Raw genomic sequence first — 18,109 nt, 5'->3', positions numbered from 1 at the left:
TGGTGGAAGAGATGTCTGGGGTCCGTGAGGTCCTTGATTATGCTGGCTGCTTTTCCGAGGTATGCCAAGTATAGACAGAGTCAATGGATGGGAGGCTGGCTTGCATGATAGACTGGGTTTGGAGATGATCATTCCTGACACTAGCCAATTGTCAGCTGAAGCCTAAAAACTGTCCTGGTCTTCTTCATTATGGGCACGGTTTGCTTCAGGATGAGCAATCTTATTTGACTGTATTAACTGAGGTGAAATTTCTCATTTTTCTCAACTTACTGGAGGACCCAATTATCCTTTCCACTTAGCACCTGATGCACACCTTTCCCATTCAATGACCCAGAGAATAAAAGCACTGCATGGTGTATTAAGGCAGGAAGAACAGGTGTCATCACAAGTAGCAACTGATGGTGCCACAATTGATCTCAGTGCTGAGAGTTAGAGAGGGGAAAATCTTTTAGCATCCCTGATCACCAGTGATACCTAGTGGCCCTTGCTCAGTGAGCCACAGTGCCCCAGTTTTTGAACTGCCCTCCAAGGTTTGTCAACAAGTCTGTTTCATAAATTATGTCCACTTGTCACAGATGCCAATGATGACACCGTAATCACAAAACAGTATTTTAGAAGGAACTGAAAAGCTTCAGCAAGAGATAGGTGTTGATACAAAGTATAGGGGCAATAGCCTTACTTTTGGAAATTTATGACTCATTACCTTTTTCTTTGAGCTCCTGCGGTTTCTCCCATGTGGATTCTAAAGTCCGGTTGTTATAATAATAGGTTTTTCCATCACCAGTTTTATATTCTGTCCATTCAGAGCCTGGGATACCTCCAGGAAGGGTGACAGAAGATGCTATTGTAACCTGTGGAGGTAACATCGGCACCATAGGTGGGGCCATTCCGGGTAACATACCTGAAAAAGGAGAACATATCATGTTCAAACTATACCACAATGACCACATTTTTTAATCAGAGCAAAACAAAACGGGGGCAGAGGGGAATCTAATCTCAAAGGTTTAGGATCAAAATTTTAGTTTCATTGCCCACCCCAGAAAAATATACACAGGCAGCAAACCTATATTTCCAAGCTTCCAAAAAGTGACGATCTTTGTTCCCCACAGCTTTACCTCTCCCCTCTAATATGTTTAAATCAATTTATTATTTGACGAGTGCTTGCTGTCAGGATAATCGTTATCTTTGCTGGTTTTAGTGGGATTCAGTCATTACTAAGAAGTCGTCCCTTGTAACATTACTACTGCAAGATCAACTAAGTTCCAAATAAAATCTCTCAGGGAGAAGAAAATAGCTGTGGTAAAAATCCTTTCAGATGGAAATAATGGTTTTGATACCCTTTCTGCAATCTCCATTATTAGCTTTTGGATTTTTTTCAGTCTAATCACATTTTTCACTTAATGCTGCACAAACAGCGTGAACAACTGCTTTAAGATTCATCCCACAGCTGGCAAGATGAAATATGTGGAGTGAAACGACAGATCAGAATCTGTGTTATACAGCCTGGAAGTAAGGGAGTCGAACGTTATTCAGAAGCAATTTCAAACAAACTTGTTTCCTTTAGTTCAAAGTCACCTTAGGTCGATGGGTCTGCACCAAGGTAATTGTTAAAATGTTAAAGCGACATAAAACTTTAAAAAAAAAGCTGTCATCAACTTTTAAACAATTGCCCATAATTACATTCTGAACAATGTTCAACTGTTTTATTTCCTGAGTACAGATTCTGATCTATCATTTCACTCCAAGTTTTATCTAGCCATCCAACCCCTCACAGAAAAATAATTAACATATCAAAAATACTATTTGATCTCTAAATGAATGTAGTTTAAACGTGTTGCATATACAAAGGCTTTTATTTATTAAAATGAGACCTCTGCCTTCATTTTAATTTGTGATTTTAGCGTAAGCTTTTTGATCATGAACGGAGAAAAGCAGATGGTGTATCAAAATTTTGAGGTACTGTATGATACTTCAAGTTGCAATGGAACAAGTGTTTAATTATTTGAATTTAACTTGCTGACAGAAGTTAATTGTATTTTATTGTGTGTCATTTGTAATTTTCACTTTCCTCTAAATTATCATTTCATACATGTGGATTTTCAAAATGAAGTAACACTACACAGTAAGCAGTACACTCATTCCCTGAATTCAATTCAAAAGTTACTTAAGCCACAAAAGATGTGAACATTACACTCAGCAGGAAACTATTATTCTGGAATAATTGGAAAGCCAGATAGGACATCATCTCTCAATTTCAACTGCATCTTGTTGGGGAAACCAAAGTTCAATTCTCAATCCTTGTGAAAGATAATGAGTTCTCACTTCGTTTCATTTGTCTCATGATCCCCAAACTTTCTACAATTAAACTGAAGGCATCATGTAGGTCACCAGTCATATGCCAAAGCTTAAGACTTGAAATTTGTTTTCTCTTTGCATATAACATTGAATATAAATTACCCCAACATCTTCTGAAAAAGGTTCTATGGCCTGCATTCAGCAGATAAACCAGATCTCTCTAGTCTGTTCATGCACACAAGCTACTTTTCATAATACTGGCGTTATCCTTGTCTTTATGTTTGTGTATAGGATCATTACAATCCATCATTGCATGCTCTGGATGCTCAAGGAACTGTGACTTTGAAGGGCATTCAAAGCCAGCAAGTGCTAAAATGCCCAAAATAGATAAGTTTCAGAACACATGATGCAGTATTGCCCAATGCCATGCTACGAAACTTTTGTGCAATCCAGCAACCTGCTTCCCCCATAATAATAACGTACTTGGAAATAATGGATCCTAACAATAAGACAGGGCTGAGAACTCTGGAATTATTTGTTGGAGATTTTTGCTCACTGTATAGGATTATACAAACCAGAGCCAGTGGTGCAACAAAATCCTTGTTCACCAAAAAGGTAAAAAGCTGGACAAGGTGGTGGAATCCTGAAATCTAGAAGTTCAGGAGAGACACCTCCAACTTCTGACACGAAAAGCCTTTGTCCAGTTGGAAACACTCTCCACATGTAACAACAATCAAATAGGACTTCTCTTTCTTTCAACTTGGATTCATGTTGTATTGTTTAAGCTACATTAATTAAAAAGTGAAGCAAACAAACCATAAGAAATTGCAGAACAAAGTTACTGAGCGAGGTTATGGGATAGCACTCATAGGCATGCATGCAAACTGACTACTTTGCATGAGGAAAGAGATTTTGCACACACAAGCATTGGTCAACACAGATGGCGCAGCTACGTGGATGAAGGAAGGCTTTACATAAGCACAAACAAATGAACCAGATACAATAAAAGCAAAGCTAGTTGGGAATCTGCACATGAAATACTCCATCTCCAGCCCCAGCAATCCTGGGTACTGGCCGAGCATGGCGATATCCAAGCTACTTCAAATAAATTTCCCAAAGTAATGATCATTTTTGATGGAATATTTGGATAATGCTAGCTCAAAATAAAGCCAGAGGTTTGGGCATAGGTATTTAGTTGGACAACTAAAATAAAATCATAACATTCAAATATCATGCCACTAATAAGACAGAAAGGACCAAGATAAAATATTACCGTTCTTGGCGGTAGTGACTGTCTTTACATACGGGCAGCTGACTATTTGCATCATTGCTACACCTGTAAGAATGGATAAGCAAGCGTGTTGGAGAAAAGATAGGTGTCAGCTGTTACGATTTTAAAGCTGCATTATAGTTAAAAACATGTTCCAATTCCTCATTTAGATCATCAGTTGGAAAAACACAGTACAACATTGCAGAGGGAAAAATTCTGCACACTAACTTGTTCTTTTGATTGTCTGAAATGGAAAGTCACACTAGGGGCTTCAGTAGTAGTGTGTGTTCCCATGACATGTACACACTTATCCCAAGTATACATTTAAAAGGAACACAAACTTGTGTACATCATGGCATTAAAAAATGATTAACATATCATACATTTACAATCTGGGAAAGCATACGATCTTCGCATTGCCTGAACTAAACTGAACAAAGTAACAGCACTGAAAATTGGGACCATTTATCTACATCATATGCATCTGAAGGGGACACATAATTAAGTAAAATTTGCTGTGAATTTTACGAACATTAACACCACAGGTTTCCTATGAAATGGAGGAAATTTTGGCTTGTTAAAAAGGAACATAAAAAGACACTTAACTGAGGTATGCACTTACAGGTAAGTGGAGTAGACTGTACTTGTAAACCTGCAAGAATTGACACAGGTACATCCTCAGGAATTAACAAATGAATCTCTCAGATAATGTACAGAAAGAATACATTACAGAACATTAATAGGCGCACATGCCTAAATCCAATTGACTAAGAATATACGTATACATTAGAAGTAAAACAAATAAAAATCAAAAACATCATGAAGTATAATGCAGCTTTAAACTAAGCTAGAGTCAATTTATCCCCCACTGATCCCAATTCAACTCAGCAGGAGACAGATTGAAATCCTTCCAAATATATGCACCGACAAAGTCAATCTCTCACTAAAAAAAATGCTTATTTAAACAGATAAATTTACTTTCAAGTACGTTCGGGAAAGTTTATCAAATTAAAATCAGTACTTTTGCCAGATGCTTAGATCCTGAGCCTCGACAGACTGTGCATTCCCCTTCTTCCTTAAAGTCACTCGCCTGGGCTTAACTTCCCACAGGTGTTAGGTGTTTTGAGTGTCACAGCCTCGTCAGTGTTATCATGCCATTCAATTGAGGACAAAGTTGAACTTCACTATAATCTCAACTGACATCTAAAGTGTCTAATTTTCAGCAACAATAGGCATCAGGGGATTTTTCTCCTTCTGAAGCATCAAAAGGGAGGACTTCATTCGATCAGCGTACCCGACAGCATCAGTGAACACAATGCACACGTGACATCCCTGGAGCGTGTATGGCACTGAACTGTCACTAAGTCACTGGGAAGCTAGTACAAACGCTTAAATGCAGCTAAGTATATCTGGCACAACCTCAGAAAAATGCTCAACATTCTCCATGTTTGAAAAGAAGCGCTTGCTTCATTTTTCTTTAAACCATAACCAGGTGAACTAAATGTTTGTCCATTAGGGTGAGGAACGCTGTTGCAGAAATTACACATCTGAATGAAGTACAATTTGAATTGTGTTTTTCCCCATGTAACTTGGAACAGGCCCCAGGGAATGCAATACAATAATGTTCCTCAATCATCAAACTGACATCAGGTCAAGGCACAACTCCTATCTCCCTGGAACGACCATTTTAATTTAGGCGAGTTTTCAGCTCATGCATTGTACATTCAAAATAAATAACACCGATCAACAAAATTACCAAGACGTTGGCAATGATGATTAACGCTATATCAACTGCTAAAATTCAACTTCACAGTCATTTTTGAAACAACTTATGGATCTCCTTGTTGTCCTTTTACCATCAAATCCCCTCTCTGGTCTTCATCCGTGAAGACTGGCCTTCCAGATTCTTCTTCAACTCACATTTTAAGTGAACGTTAATTGTCTCTTTTAAATTATGGAGCACAACTTCAAACGAGGCATCCACATCCAAATAAACCATCAGCACTCAAGAAATCTCAGTTTATAGCATAAATTAAACAAAAACCAATGATATGAAAATTCATCTCAAATTAAATCAATTATTACAGCCTTGTTCTGGAAAAATTGCTAGTAGTTCCTGTAGCGATAGTATTATTCTGTTTGCACCATGGTCCCTCCCTCTCAGTTAAATGTTGAGCACCCTTGAGATGTTGTGGGGGGCAGGGGGGAGACAAGGTGGGGGGTAAAAGCAGTCGGTGGGTTCTTCTATATAAGCAGCAAAGGAAGGCAAAAACATCAGGCAGATTTATTAGTAGTCATTGCCATCTGCTGGTTTGTGATAGAATGCCCAGCTGAAACAGATTTTGCTTTTTGCTCCAGGTTTCAGGTTGTAACTATTTACATACTACAGATAAGTGACTGCTTTTTCAGAGTATTAAGAAATGTTTATACCTCACTGAAGCAAAACACTTCAATTTTTTTTTGTTTACAGCTCTTCTAATTAAAGCATTTTCTCCAAGATCCAATAATTGTATGTTATACTCCCATGTTTTCCCAGTACCTCACTAAATATGATAAACCCTTGCAGGAATACAGTCCAATGCAAAACAGCCCTCTTGTAACCTCAGCTGAGTCACATGTTCTGCATGGTTTGGGCATGGAGCATTGGAAAATTATCTGGCATTACAGTCTCCTCACCAGATGTCACAGCAGCACATTCCTGGCTCAGTCACAATATTAATCAGGATTAAACTGTGACTGATGTTCATTCTCCCTATCCTCGGGCTTCAGAGGCCAAACGTAATAGTACTACTACCCTAGCTTGGCATTTTTTTTAAAATGGCTCAATTCTGAAAAATTAAAATATTGCAGAGTCACATTTCAAAACAAGCCTTTTGGTTCATGTTGCCCCAAATTTCCTGGGAACAAGCACTGTGGCCAGAGTAAATTTATTTTTAAAAGAATTTTTGACTTGGGGCATTTGTTACGCTTTATATTATCCCAGAACTTTAACATCATTAGCCCCATTGAGAACACGTTGCCAGGATTTTGCAGTAACAGTACTGTGAGGCTATCAGTGCTCTCCATTGTTCAGGAATAAACTGTTTAGCAAGTTCTTGCATCTGCACTTGTGCGATTAAATGTATAAATAAGGAAATGGCCATCCGAGTTGCTCTGGTCTTCCAGAAGCTTTGTGTTAGAGGCACTTCAAGAGACTTGGCATCAAAATATATGGAAAGGTCTGAAGTCACATCAATTATGCACAAGTCACACCAGATTAATTAATTTAATTACTGCCCTGCTAAATGAGCTCCGTGATACGGAAAATTTATTTTTTTTTACAAGTGGTGGATTCTCATTCCTTCATATATTAATTGTTGGGAGTTTTAAGAATAATTGACATTTATTTCGACCTCCCTTATTTCTCTCTGAATCCTATCTTTATCCATCCATTTCCCATTGAATATTCTTAGACTTCCTAGTTTACAATCACAGATACACATGTATAATCCTATAGTGCAGGAAGCTGCCAATTCTCGTTGAGCCTGCGCCGACCACAATCCCACCCAGGCCCTATCCCAATAACCCCATGCATTTGCCCTCGCTAGCTCCCCTTGACACTAAGGGGCAATTTAGCATGGCCAATCCACCTAACCTAACTTGCACATGTTTGGATTGTGGGAGAAAACTGGAGCACCCCAAGGAAATCCACGCAGACACGGGGACAATTTGCAAACTCCACACGGAGAGTGACCCAAGATGGGAATCGAACTTGGGTCCCTGGCACTATGAGGCACAGTGCTAACCACTGTGCCACCATGCTGCCCCGTGCAGTGCACCAAAGGAAGAATTCTTCAATGTGCTTCTTGTAGAGAGTACCCAGCTGTTTTGGCTTTCTAACAACCTCAATTATACAATTACGGTGAAAAGGCTCACAGAAATTCTGCAGGTGAGTGCAAACATAATTTTTAGCTCAAACATCAGCCAAGTCTGTAAACATGTCCACCAAAGTTTCCTTTCAGAGAATCCCTACGGTACAGAAGAGGCCATTTGGTGAGTGCTATTCATTCACCAATCACAAAATCTAAGCAATTAAGTACATTTCTATAGCTCTGCCTCCTGGTTAAAATTAATGCTAATTCCAGTTTTGTCTGCATTCAGGCCCGTTTCCATAGAATTGTCACGTAAGACTCAACAATATCGTTGGCAACCTGGTAGCAGAGTAATTTGCATTTCCAAGCATGTGACTGAGATTATGCACAAACACAAGTGAAAGAAATGGCAGATGGAGTTTAATGCAGACAAGGACTTTATTCCTTGGAGCATAGAAGAATGAGGGGAGATTTGATAGAGGTGTATAAAATTATGATGGGTATAGATAGAGTGAATGCAAGCGGGCTTTTCCCACTGAGGCTGGAGGAGAGAAAAAAAACTAGAGGACATGGATTAAGGGCGAAGGGGGAAAGTTTAAAGGGAATATTAGGGGATGCATCTTCACACAGAATGGTGGGAGTGTGGAATGAGCTGCCAGATGAAGTGGTAAATGCAGGCTCACTTTTATCATTTAAGAAAAACGTGGGTAGGTACATGGGTGAGAAGGGTGTGGTGGGATTTGGTCCAGTTGCAGGTCAGTGGGACTAGACAGAAAAATGGTTTGGCACAGCCAAGAAGGGCTAAAAGGCCTGTTTCTGTGCTGTAATGTTCTATGGTTCTACAGAAAGGACAGATTTGAGCCAACATCATAAGAAGATTGATGGGCAGAGATGACTGATAGTGGAAACCACTCTGCAGAAAGATGAAAATATTGCAGATTCTGGAAATGCTTAATAAAAACAGAAAATGCGGGAAATACTCAGCCCAAGCATAGAAAATTTTGTTTTGCTCCCTCAAGAAAAACTCGGCCCAGCGAATGATACATTTTGATATAAACAATGACCAGAGAAGAAATATTTTGTATTTAAGACTTCTCAGCACTGAATAAATGCATAAAGACATTTAAATCCATTAAGTTTTGCATTCCTAAAGCTACTGTTATAAGAGGAAATGTTACAAAAGTGAAGTTCCACCTCACTTATTGTTTGTATCATGATCTGCCTGAAAACACTACTGTCTCGTGAGCACGGAATTATCGAAAAATGTAATGCACAGGATAAGCATAGCAAGAGATGACGGTATTGAATGGAGTTTCTACAGAAGAAAAGCCCAGAAATTCACCCCAGATTATTTTATGGTAACACTTCGATTATTCGTTCGAAATTTTTTTTGTAACTGAGACTGCTCCTTATCTTCAATTTGTTCATACTTCAGAAATAATCTCTTATGAACATAGCTGAAGGAAGGGTGAATAACAAAACCCTTGTGATCGGCAGTAGCTGGTGATCCTTGACAGGCAAGACACAGCTATGTGTGCCTAACCAAGTCAGTTTATCACCACATCAATGGCCCTTCCTGTGAAATTCCATCACCAACCATATAAGTTGTATATTATCTTTGCTGAACTACATTGTTCAGCAGCTGTCTTTCTTTTGCCTTCCTTTTAAAAAGCAAATGAAACTTTTTGGAGATAAGGGCTGTTTTCCAAAGCTTTGGTACCGGTCTAAAGTATAGGGAGCAAAGGAGAGATGAGCAGATTTTGTTTTAAATGCAACCTTGAAAGGTGGCAGAAGCAGATTCAAACTTTCAAAAGGGAAATGGATTTATAAATATAAAAAGGAAAAAACTGCATGGTTATGGGAAAAGAGCAGGACAAATGGGATATGAAGCTTTTTCAATATTCAATTTCTTCCGAGGTCTATAGAATGTGCCAGTGGAATGAATGTTTTAGCATGACTACAGCGTCAGTCACAAACTGGAACAAAAGAACGTGTGAAGACTTAATATGCCAAAGCCTAAAACACTCAAAGTTGGAGCAAGACTCAAACTTGTCCAGGTAATGCTAATCACTGCTTAGTTTTAAAATGCTCAGGTTACAACAGTTTATCAAAATAAAATCACTGTTGTAACTAGTTCTTAGACACCTGAGAGAAGCTAAGTATTGCAGCACTGTGTAATGGAAGGCAGAAAGATTTGCACTCAGAGCCTCAAAATATTTTATCGGCAATCAATTTCACCTGAAGTACGATCAGCCTTATAATTTAGAAAATTGGCCAGCACACAAGGGAGGTCTCCTGCTCTCCTTCAAAATAGTGCCAGGGGATCTCGTACGCCTACCTAACAGGACAGGTGGGACCTCAGATTAAACTCATCCGACAGACAGTGTGGCACTCCTTCAGTACTGCAATAAACGACCAGCCCCGGTCATATACAACAACCCACGTTCTGTTTCTTCAAACATGAGTGCCGTGAGCTGATGAGCGATAGAAGGGAAGCCAATTTCAAGTGTTGAATATTTAACTATGAAATTAAGACTAGAGGTTTCCAATGAGGACCACATTTTGAAACTGAGATGCAATATCAAAATATAAATGGCTTTTTCGAACAAACTGCCTAGCTCGTGAATCCTGAACTTTTAGAATGCTAGTAGGAATTTAATCCTCTGGATAAAGACTGTTGTCATTCAAGTTTCAATTTAGTATTTCCCACTTCTATTAACCTAATACAAGGTGAAAAAAGAGCAACAACTTTTTATTTGAAATCCAAAATTATGAATGTCATTAACAAAATTCCAAGATGCAAAATCATGTACAGCAAAAATTAATTTTAGCGTCAAGAATTCCCACGGTCAGTATCAATCCATGAAACGTCAAATAGACCCATGCTCTGCACGAACCGCTATCACAGCTATTCATCTTGTAACGAGCAGCTCCTCCCTTAAGTATACAAACTTGGATACACGCATGTACAGGGAAGAGTTAAGAAAAAAAAGTCTTCCTTTCCCCGTTAAAAAAATTGGTCAAATATTCTGAAAGTCTTCATATATAATTAATTTGCACAGTTGTTTTCATGCGGAAAGACGAAGGCTGTGCGTACACTGCAATATAAGTCAGCAACGAGGTTCCCAGTTGATCCACTTTTGGTCTGGATGGGAATGTTATGCCTTGGACTGCTGAATGAGTCACATCAGCGAGACTACTGACACATTTATGATAAATTAACTCTGCACATGCAATGTTCAATACAGCCCCGCAAACTTTAATATGCCACTTTCCCTTTTTTCCATGAACTAAATTGGTGCGTCACTGGTCGTTATCGCAAGATCATTCAATAAATGGAAGCACTTGTTTTCTGTGCCTCTGAATTACTTTCACAGTATCCACAAGAAGTTAGATCACAAGTAATCGAATGAACAAATCTCATTTATACCAAGGCATATGTAATGAACTATCAGCTCCCCAGTATAGATTTTAAAATATGCCGGACAGCCTTTTTGGAAATATGACTATCTGCTGCAACTCCTCAGGTATGTTATTGGAAATCGAAAAATCTTTCAAATAGGTCTTCATTTACTGGAAAGATTACACAGCCCAGGAGCCATTTTCCCTGCACACAAATCTGATTTCCCATGGAATTTTCATTCTTATTGTACAAATGTTGAGAAACGGACAGCTTTGTTGGCAGGCAGTTTTAACACCACAGTTGTGATGAAGACTTTTCCTTCAACCAGCTTATCCTGATGCCTATGTGGGGTTAACGTATCACATGATGGACTGATGACAGGAACATGCTGGAATAACTGTGCGATCATACAAATGTCCTGGCACAATAGGGCCAGGACATTCAAGGGGTGGACAAGGGAGAGAATCAGCCAGGATGGAAAATTGTTCAGAAAACTGGAAACAGATGCAGTGGGGTAAAGACAAAGTTGATAACCAGTTAGGAAAAATTAGCAGAACGGGTTGAAGAGGAAGAATAGCCAGAACTAAAACTGAGTAAATTGGAATAACCTGCTCCAGACTCATACTATAAAGGTGTTTGATTGTTGAGTAGCATTATTTACTCATTGGAATCAGGTTGCATGTGAATTCTAGTCCCCCAAGTTATTTCTCCTCTATCTACTTCAATCATATTGTAATTGTGTCATTGTTTTCATCTCCCTCGGTAGCTGACATTTGTGAAGACTAAACTTTATTCTTTCTCTACTCGTTTTAGCCGAGCCTCTAAGTTTCAGACAGGGACACTACAGATCAGAAAAAGGAATGAAAGAAAGAGCAGAAGTAACTCAGTAATTTGGCCCCATCACATTGCAATCTTTCATGACTTCCATAATACCATGTATAGTAGATGTCAACCAAAATACAAATATATCATAGAATCTATTTGCAATAGCTTTCTTGAACAGTATGTAACAGAACCAAGAGGGAACAAGCTATCCTGGATCTGTTCCTGTGCAATGAAACAGGAATATTAATTATCTCACAGTTAGGGATCTTCCAGGAAGGAATGATCAGAGTATGGTTGAATTTAAAATACAGATGGAGTGCGGAAAGGTAAAATCCAGCGTCTTGTGCTTAAACAAAGGAGACTACAATGGGATGAGGGAGAACTTGGTTAAGGTTAACAGGAAGCAAAAATTTTATGGTGGGACAATTCAAAGTCTTCCACTGTTCCTCAAAGTGATTCTTCACAGTTCTCAGCAGAAGCGTATGCCAGTGATAAGGAAGGACTGTAGAAAAAGGGACAATCAGCCATGGATATCCAAGGAAATAAAGGAAGGTATCAAATTGAAATAAAATGCATACAAAGTGGCAAAGATTAGTGGGAAACAAGAGGATCGGGAAATCTTTAAAAGGTCAGAGAGCCACAAAAATAAACTGTAAAGAAAAGCAAGATAGATTATGATAGCAAACTAGCTCAGAATGTAGTAACAGATAGCAAAGCTTTCTACAAGTATATAGAAAAAAAAACAGTGGCTACGGTAAACATTGGTCCTTTAGAGGATGAGAAGGGGGATTTAATAACAGGAAATAAGGAACTAGCCGAGGCATTGAACAGATACTGGGTGTCAGTCTTCACAGTGGGAGACACAAATAACATGCCAAAAATTGATAAAAAGCTGGCTTGGGCAGCTGAGCATCTAGAAGTGATAATTATCACTAAAGAAGCTGTGTTAGGTAAGCTACTGAGGCTAAAGATAGACAAGTCTCCTGGCCCTGATGGAATGCATCCCCGGATACTAAGAGCGATGAAGGGAGAAATAGCAAATGCACTCCTGGTAATTTCCTAAAATTTGCTCGACTCTGGGGTGGTTCCAGCCGATTGGAAAACAGCAAATGTGGCACCACTGATTAAAAAAAGTAGACAAATTGTTTACAATTTACATCAATGATTTGGAGTTGGGGACCAAGTGTAGTGTGTCAAAGTTCATAGATGATACTAAAATCAGCGGTAGAGCAAAGTGTGCAGAGGAGAGTGACACTGAACATCTGCAAAGGGATAGAGATACCTTGAGTGTCCAAGTGTCTGGCAGATGGAGTACAATGTTGGTAAATGTGAGGTCTTTCATTTTGGTAGAAATAACAGCAAAATTGACTATTATTTAAATGTAAAAAAATTGTAGCATGCTGCTATGTAAAGGGACTCGAGTGTCCTTGTGCATGAATCACAAAAAGTTAGTTCGCAGATGCAGCAGGGAATTAAGGTGGCAAATGCAATTTTGCCCTTCATTACTCGAGGGATGGCGTTTTAAAACAGGGAGGCTACGTTGCAGCTGGAGAAAGTGCTGGTGAAGCCACACCTCGAGTACTGTGTACAGTTTTTGTCTCCTTACTCGAGAAATCATATATTGGTACTGGCGGGGGTGCACAGGAGATTCACTCGACTGATTCCAGAGTTGAGAGGGTTGGCTTGTGTGGAAAGACCGAGTCGACTGTGGCTATACTCACGAGAATTTAGAAGAATGAGGGGGATCTTACAGAAACTTAAAATTATGAAGGAATACATAAGATAGTAACAGGAAGGCTGTTTCCACTGGTGAGTGGAAATAGAAGTATAGCCTCAAAATAAGAGGGAGCAGGTTTAGGACTGAGTTGAGGGGGAACTTCTTCCCCCAAAGACTTGTGAATCTGTGGAATTCCATACCCAGTGAAGCAGTTGAGGCTACTTTGTTGAATGTTTTTAAGGCAAAGATAGATAATTCCTTTACTGTTCAAAAATCTAAGGGTTATGGTGCACGGGTTGGTAAATGGAGCTGAGTTCACGCAAAGATCAGCTGTGATCTTATTGAATGGTGGAGCAGGCTCAAGGAGCTAAATGGCCTATTCTTGCTTCCAGTTCCTGTTATGTAGATGAACTCAATTTTTAAACCCACAACTGTAGAGATTTTGCTTATTCAGTGCAAAACATTTTCTTGCTGCTGATCCAACTTGAGCCATTTTATGTCATCAGCCCCAGTTATCAAATGCACATGTTAAAATATAGCCCATCCCTAAATTCATCAAACATTCCATTCAAATTGCTGACATGCAACTTAGATCCCTCATCAACATTTATGGACATAAACTTGTACATATACAGAAAGATGTACTAAATTTCAAACACTAATGTGGCGTCAGCCACCTAATTTGTATAAGAAATTCTCTCCACTGAGTTAGCAATTCTGTTCTTATCATCCCATGAGATGGAGATCCCAGTTCAAACCTTGATCAGCTAAATCCAAGAATAGTCTTGGTAAAATTAATGCAGCTTTATAAGTACAATAACTAAGAGATAATAAAAGTACTCAATTGATAAATACACCGTGCCAAGTTAACATTTTCTGCACTGCAAAACCAGAAAAGACAACACTTCAAATGCTGACCAGCTGCCCCTTAACACCATCTAAACAAAACACACCATTTTCCCTTGGCCAAATTTTTGTAACTATTTTAGGGCCAAACTATTAACAGATGAATAATGATTAAGGCTAACTACTCAAGGTTCACAAGCTGAAGACTTAAAAACAGAAAAACTGACGATAACACATCTGAGAAATAGTCCAATAAACATCCAAGTGGGTAATTAAAATCGAAAGGGTTTTGCATTGCACTCCATTATCCTGCACTCAACTGGACAACTGTTTGGACGATTTTGTTTTGGGAAAGGAAAGTAGCCCTAATTATTCAAGCTGCCTGCCAATTATATATAGAAAAATAATTGGATCATTTAATTTTACCACGTGGCATACAACTGTTGACAACACAATCCTGGAGTTTCTCTGAACAATGGGTTACTTTGGCAATTTCACAGAGGACTTGCATCAATTCTGGAGAGTTGCAAAATTTAGAGAAATCACAATCATCATGAATGGTGAACTTTGCAAAGTGATGTTTTGAAATGTGCCTTCAACTCAAAGTAAAACAGGACTCTGGATAAACACCTCAGCACAGGCAGCTCATACCCATGTGATCTCTTTTTTAAAAACGGGAACAAAACTTAAATAGAAGCCATTGAGTGTTGGCTGGCAGTTTTGATACCTTGACATTGTACCTCAGAGAAAAAGGACAGCTGCTGTTTGAGGCAGTGACTCAGAAATGATCACCATGGGGAGGGGGTGGACTGTTTTCTGTTACCAACCAAGCAGGGTGCTTGTGAAAGATTGGATTCTTTTCAGAAGAAAGGAAACAAACAAACGGGCTCGTGAAGATTTAGGAACGGAGAGTCGTCGAGTTATGCCTTGCTGGGTGTAATCATATCTGGAAAAATGCAGGTCGAGTGGAGTAACTGTCAGACGCATCAAACTTTGATAGCTGTTTGGTAGTACATAACTTGCTGAAAAGAACGACATTGAAGCTTTTCGTCATTGCACTCATCAGGACACTTTGCAAGAATATCAATAAGAGGAAAACAACAATCTATCTTGAATGAGAAAACAGTGCTGATTGGTTGATTGATAAAGGCGTTGCCATGGACAATGCACCAGTTGATGGTGACTGACAGATAACTGTCAAGCATTGTTTTAAATTGAAACCAGGCAGCTTGACCCTGATCGGTCAAGTTATTGTTGTGGGCAATGAATCAGCCAATGGCTGTCATTTATTTTGTTAAGCTGCAACAGGCACAATATGTGTACCTGTTCTTTCTGCCTGCAAAGAAGGGGGTCATGTTTTGCTTTCAGTACAAGCAAATGCACCACATTACGAGCATGAATGACAATCTTATATTGGCTATCAGCGTAATTCTTAGCACACAGAGGGTTACTTGGCAAATGTTATCTGATCACGGATTCATACCTACTTTTGACACAACGTTTTAAATTTTGCATGCACGGGTGGACAGATACGGTCTGTTCGTTGCCCATTGAAAACAGCAACTGGGACACATTGTTTGCTATGATGCACGAGTCTCTGAGACATATGACCTACAATTCTAGTACTGTACTGGCACTGAAATTCAAATACCACATTACTCATGTGTGAGATGGGTGCAACATCTTTTTGCCTCGATAGCAGCATCCCATTAGTGGTAAATACCATTAATGTTGCCACGTAAGTGGAATATTGGTGAACAGGCTATCGATGTCAAATGAGCACATGGATAGCATTCCTATTGGTATGCAAGGTGTACAGAGTCTTCTTAAATGTGGAGGAATCCTTCACTGCGTAACTGTGCAGCAGGTGAAGCTAGCTGTTTCAGGGTTACATTTAGTAGCAACACGAGTAGTATTTGCCACTAGCAGGATATTGCCGACAAGCCAGAAAGGCGTTCCGCCTACCAAACAAATGGGTAATGAGTTATGTGAATTTAAGTGCCAGTAAGAAGGTATTGATTCATCTCCACACAAAAGCATATAAAAGTTTAAGTTGAACAGTAGCCTCGAAAGAGAAAGCTGGACATTCAAACCCTGCTCTTGCTTTTTTACTTAATTGTTCAGTATGTTGCAGTTGTCCATTGGGCAGAAAAATCAAAAAGTATGCCCATCTTCTGAAATGCTAACTTCTGTTTGCAAGACCAAGGAATCTTTGGATTTCTGGCACTGTCGAGATGGTGCTCCATCTGCATTGTCCATGTAAAATGCCTTATTAATTATACAACCAGACCACTGACTTAAATCGGGTAAGGCACACTGAACAAAAATTCATGTATGTGTATGCATTGAAATATATGACAGACTCTGAACATATTAAACGAAGAGGTCTTTTTAACCTCCTATTGTTTAAAGTTTGAATACAAGGCAGCAATTACAACCCAAAATGAACACAAACAATCCAAGTTTCAGGGAACAACTATCACATAATTGTGATGGTCAAAAGGAAATTAACAAATGGCATGAAAAAAGACTTCACTTTGACAAATGATATCTTACCTGGCAATGGAATTGGCATGCCGGGCAATGGCACACGGAATGGTGGCACCATCACTGGTGGAAAAGCTGGGATTGCTGTGGCTGGCTGTGGTACAGGCTGTGGTACAGGCGGAGGCATGGCCTGTGGCACAGACTGTGGTACCGGTTGCTGTGTCGCGCTGGTAGTCACGGCTACAGAGACGGGTGTAGGGGCCGCCACTGAGACAACTGGTGGTGGCTGATCGGGAGCTGCAGATACCAGTGGAAAAGTAAAGCTGGCACCGTCACTTGACACACTCCTCATACTTTTTCCAAACCCTTTTAAAGCTGAGTAAGTTGGTGCGCTTAATCGCATATGATCTGTACCATTTCAAATGAAACAAAAACAGCCATTGGAAAAATATATCACACTAAACAGGCTATGAAAGCCTTCATGTTCTCATGTGCAGGTATATCATTAATACATTTCGTTTTAACATCTATGCACAAGCCAGTTCAGTAGCTATGCTTTTCCAGTTTTATTGACTAAAACCAATAGATTCCATTGCAGCTATCCCAACACAGGGACATAATAATTTTCAATCTCTTCTAACATTACACCAAACTTTAGGGTATCTTACATAGTTTGGAAGCAGAATGGGACAAAGTTATCAAAACATCAGGTTGCAGTGTGAATTGACCTCTCCCCTTCCCCCACAAGATACACCATTAAAATCACTGTGGGGGGGGGTGGTGGTGGTGGTGGTGGTGTGATGTAGTACCAAGAGTGTGTGTTGGGAATTTACAAATTTACGTATTTAGACATTTAAGGAACAAAACTTTGCTTCTGACCTCGTGAGTCACACAGTTAGGAATTAGGAAGGATTCAGGCTTGATCTCTGATACCAGTTGAGGCGGTTAATCCCTTTAATTACCATTGATGAGATACCAGAACTGATCTGAAAGCCACTTGGTTGGAGAAAATGCAATTTTTAAAAACCAACTTGAGGGTATTCAGTCCTGATCTTTAGTCAGAGATGTTAAAGTAATGCATGACAGGATATAAAATTGGGCTCAGGAATCATGACTTGACAGTCAAGTGGCCAACATCCATTAAATCTGTAACCTTAAAATGTGAATAGATAGTTTTGTGAAATACCAGAAGCTAATTCCAGCCACACCCATGAAATTGTCTCTCAATTGGGAAAGCTTGACACAACACTACCCCATACAATACTCCAGATTTCATTCATCATTGAATTATACATATTCAAATTTGCTTTTATTAATTCATTCACGGGATATCAGCATTGCTGGAAAGGCCAACATAGATCTCAGATTTCCCTCTACGTGGTCGTAAGCCTCCATACTGGCTTGCTTGGCAATTT

At 39.3% G+C, this 18,109-nt stretch overlaps 1 protein-coding gene across 4 annotated transcripts in view; it reads right to left on the bottom strand.

Moving 5' to 3' along the window:
• The window catches only part of LOC145351956 (transcription elongation regulator 1-like), a 121,924-nt gene that overhangs the window by 44,888 nt on the left and 58,927 nt on the right, over positions 1-18,109 (bottom strand). The window contains exons 5-8 of one of the 4 annotated variants that reach the window (XM_080201779.1): positions 16,764-17,102; positions 4,188-4,217; positions 3,569-3,631; positions 704-901 (exon numbers count right to left, since the gene is read on the bottom strand). In XM_080201779.1, the coding sequence (XP_080057905.1) occupies positions 704-901; positions 3,569-3,631; positions 4,188-4,217; positions 16,764-17,102 (630 nt within the window). The remainder of the gene's footprint in view (positions 1-703; positions 902-3,568; positions 3,632-4,187; positions 4,218-16,763; positions 17,103-18,109) is intronic. The other 3 variants (XM_080201783.1, XM_080201780.1, XM_080201782.1) reach the window with 3 other exon arrangements.

The sequence above is a fragment of the Carcharhinus amblyrhynchos genome, chromosome 13 (genome assembly GCF_965287045.1).
Source record: "Carcharhinus amblyrhynchos chromosome 13, sCarAmb.v2.hapA, whole genome shotgun sequence".
NCBI lineage: Eukaryota > Metazoa > Chordata > Chondrichthyes > Carcharhiniformes > Carcharhinidae > Carcharhinus > Carcharhinus amblyrhynchos.
The sequence above is the reverse complement of the archived record's forward strand: the minus strand, read 5'-3'. Positions and strand labels throughout refer to the sequence as shown.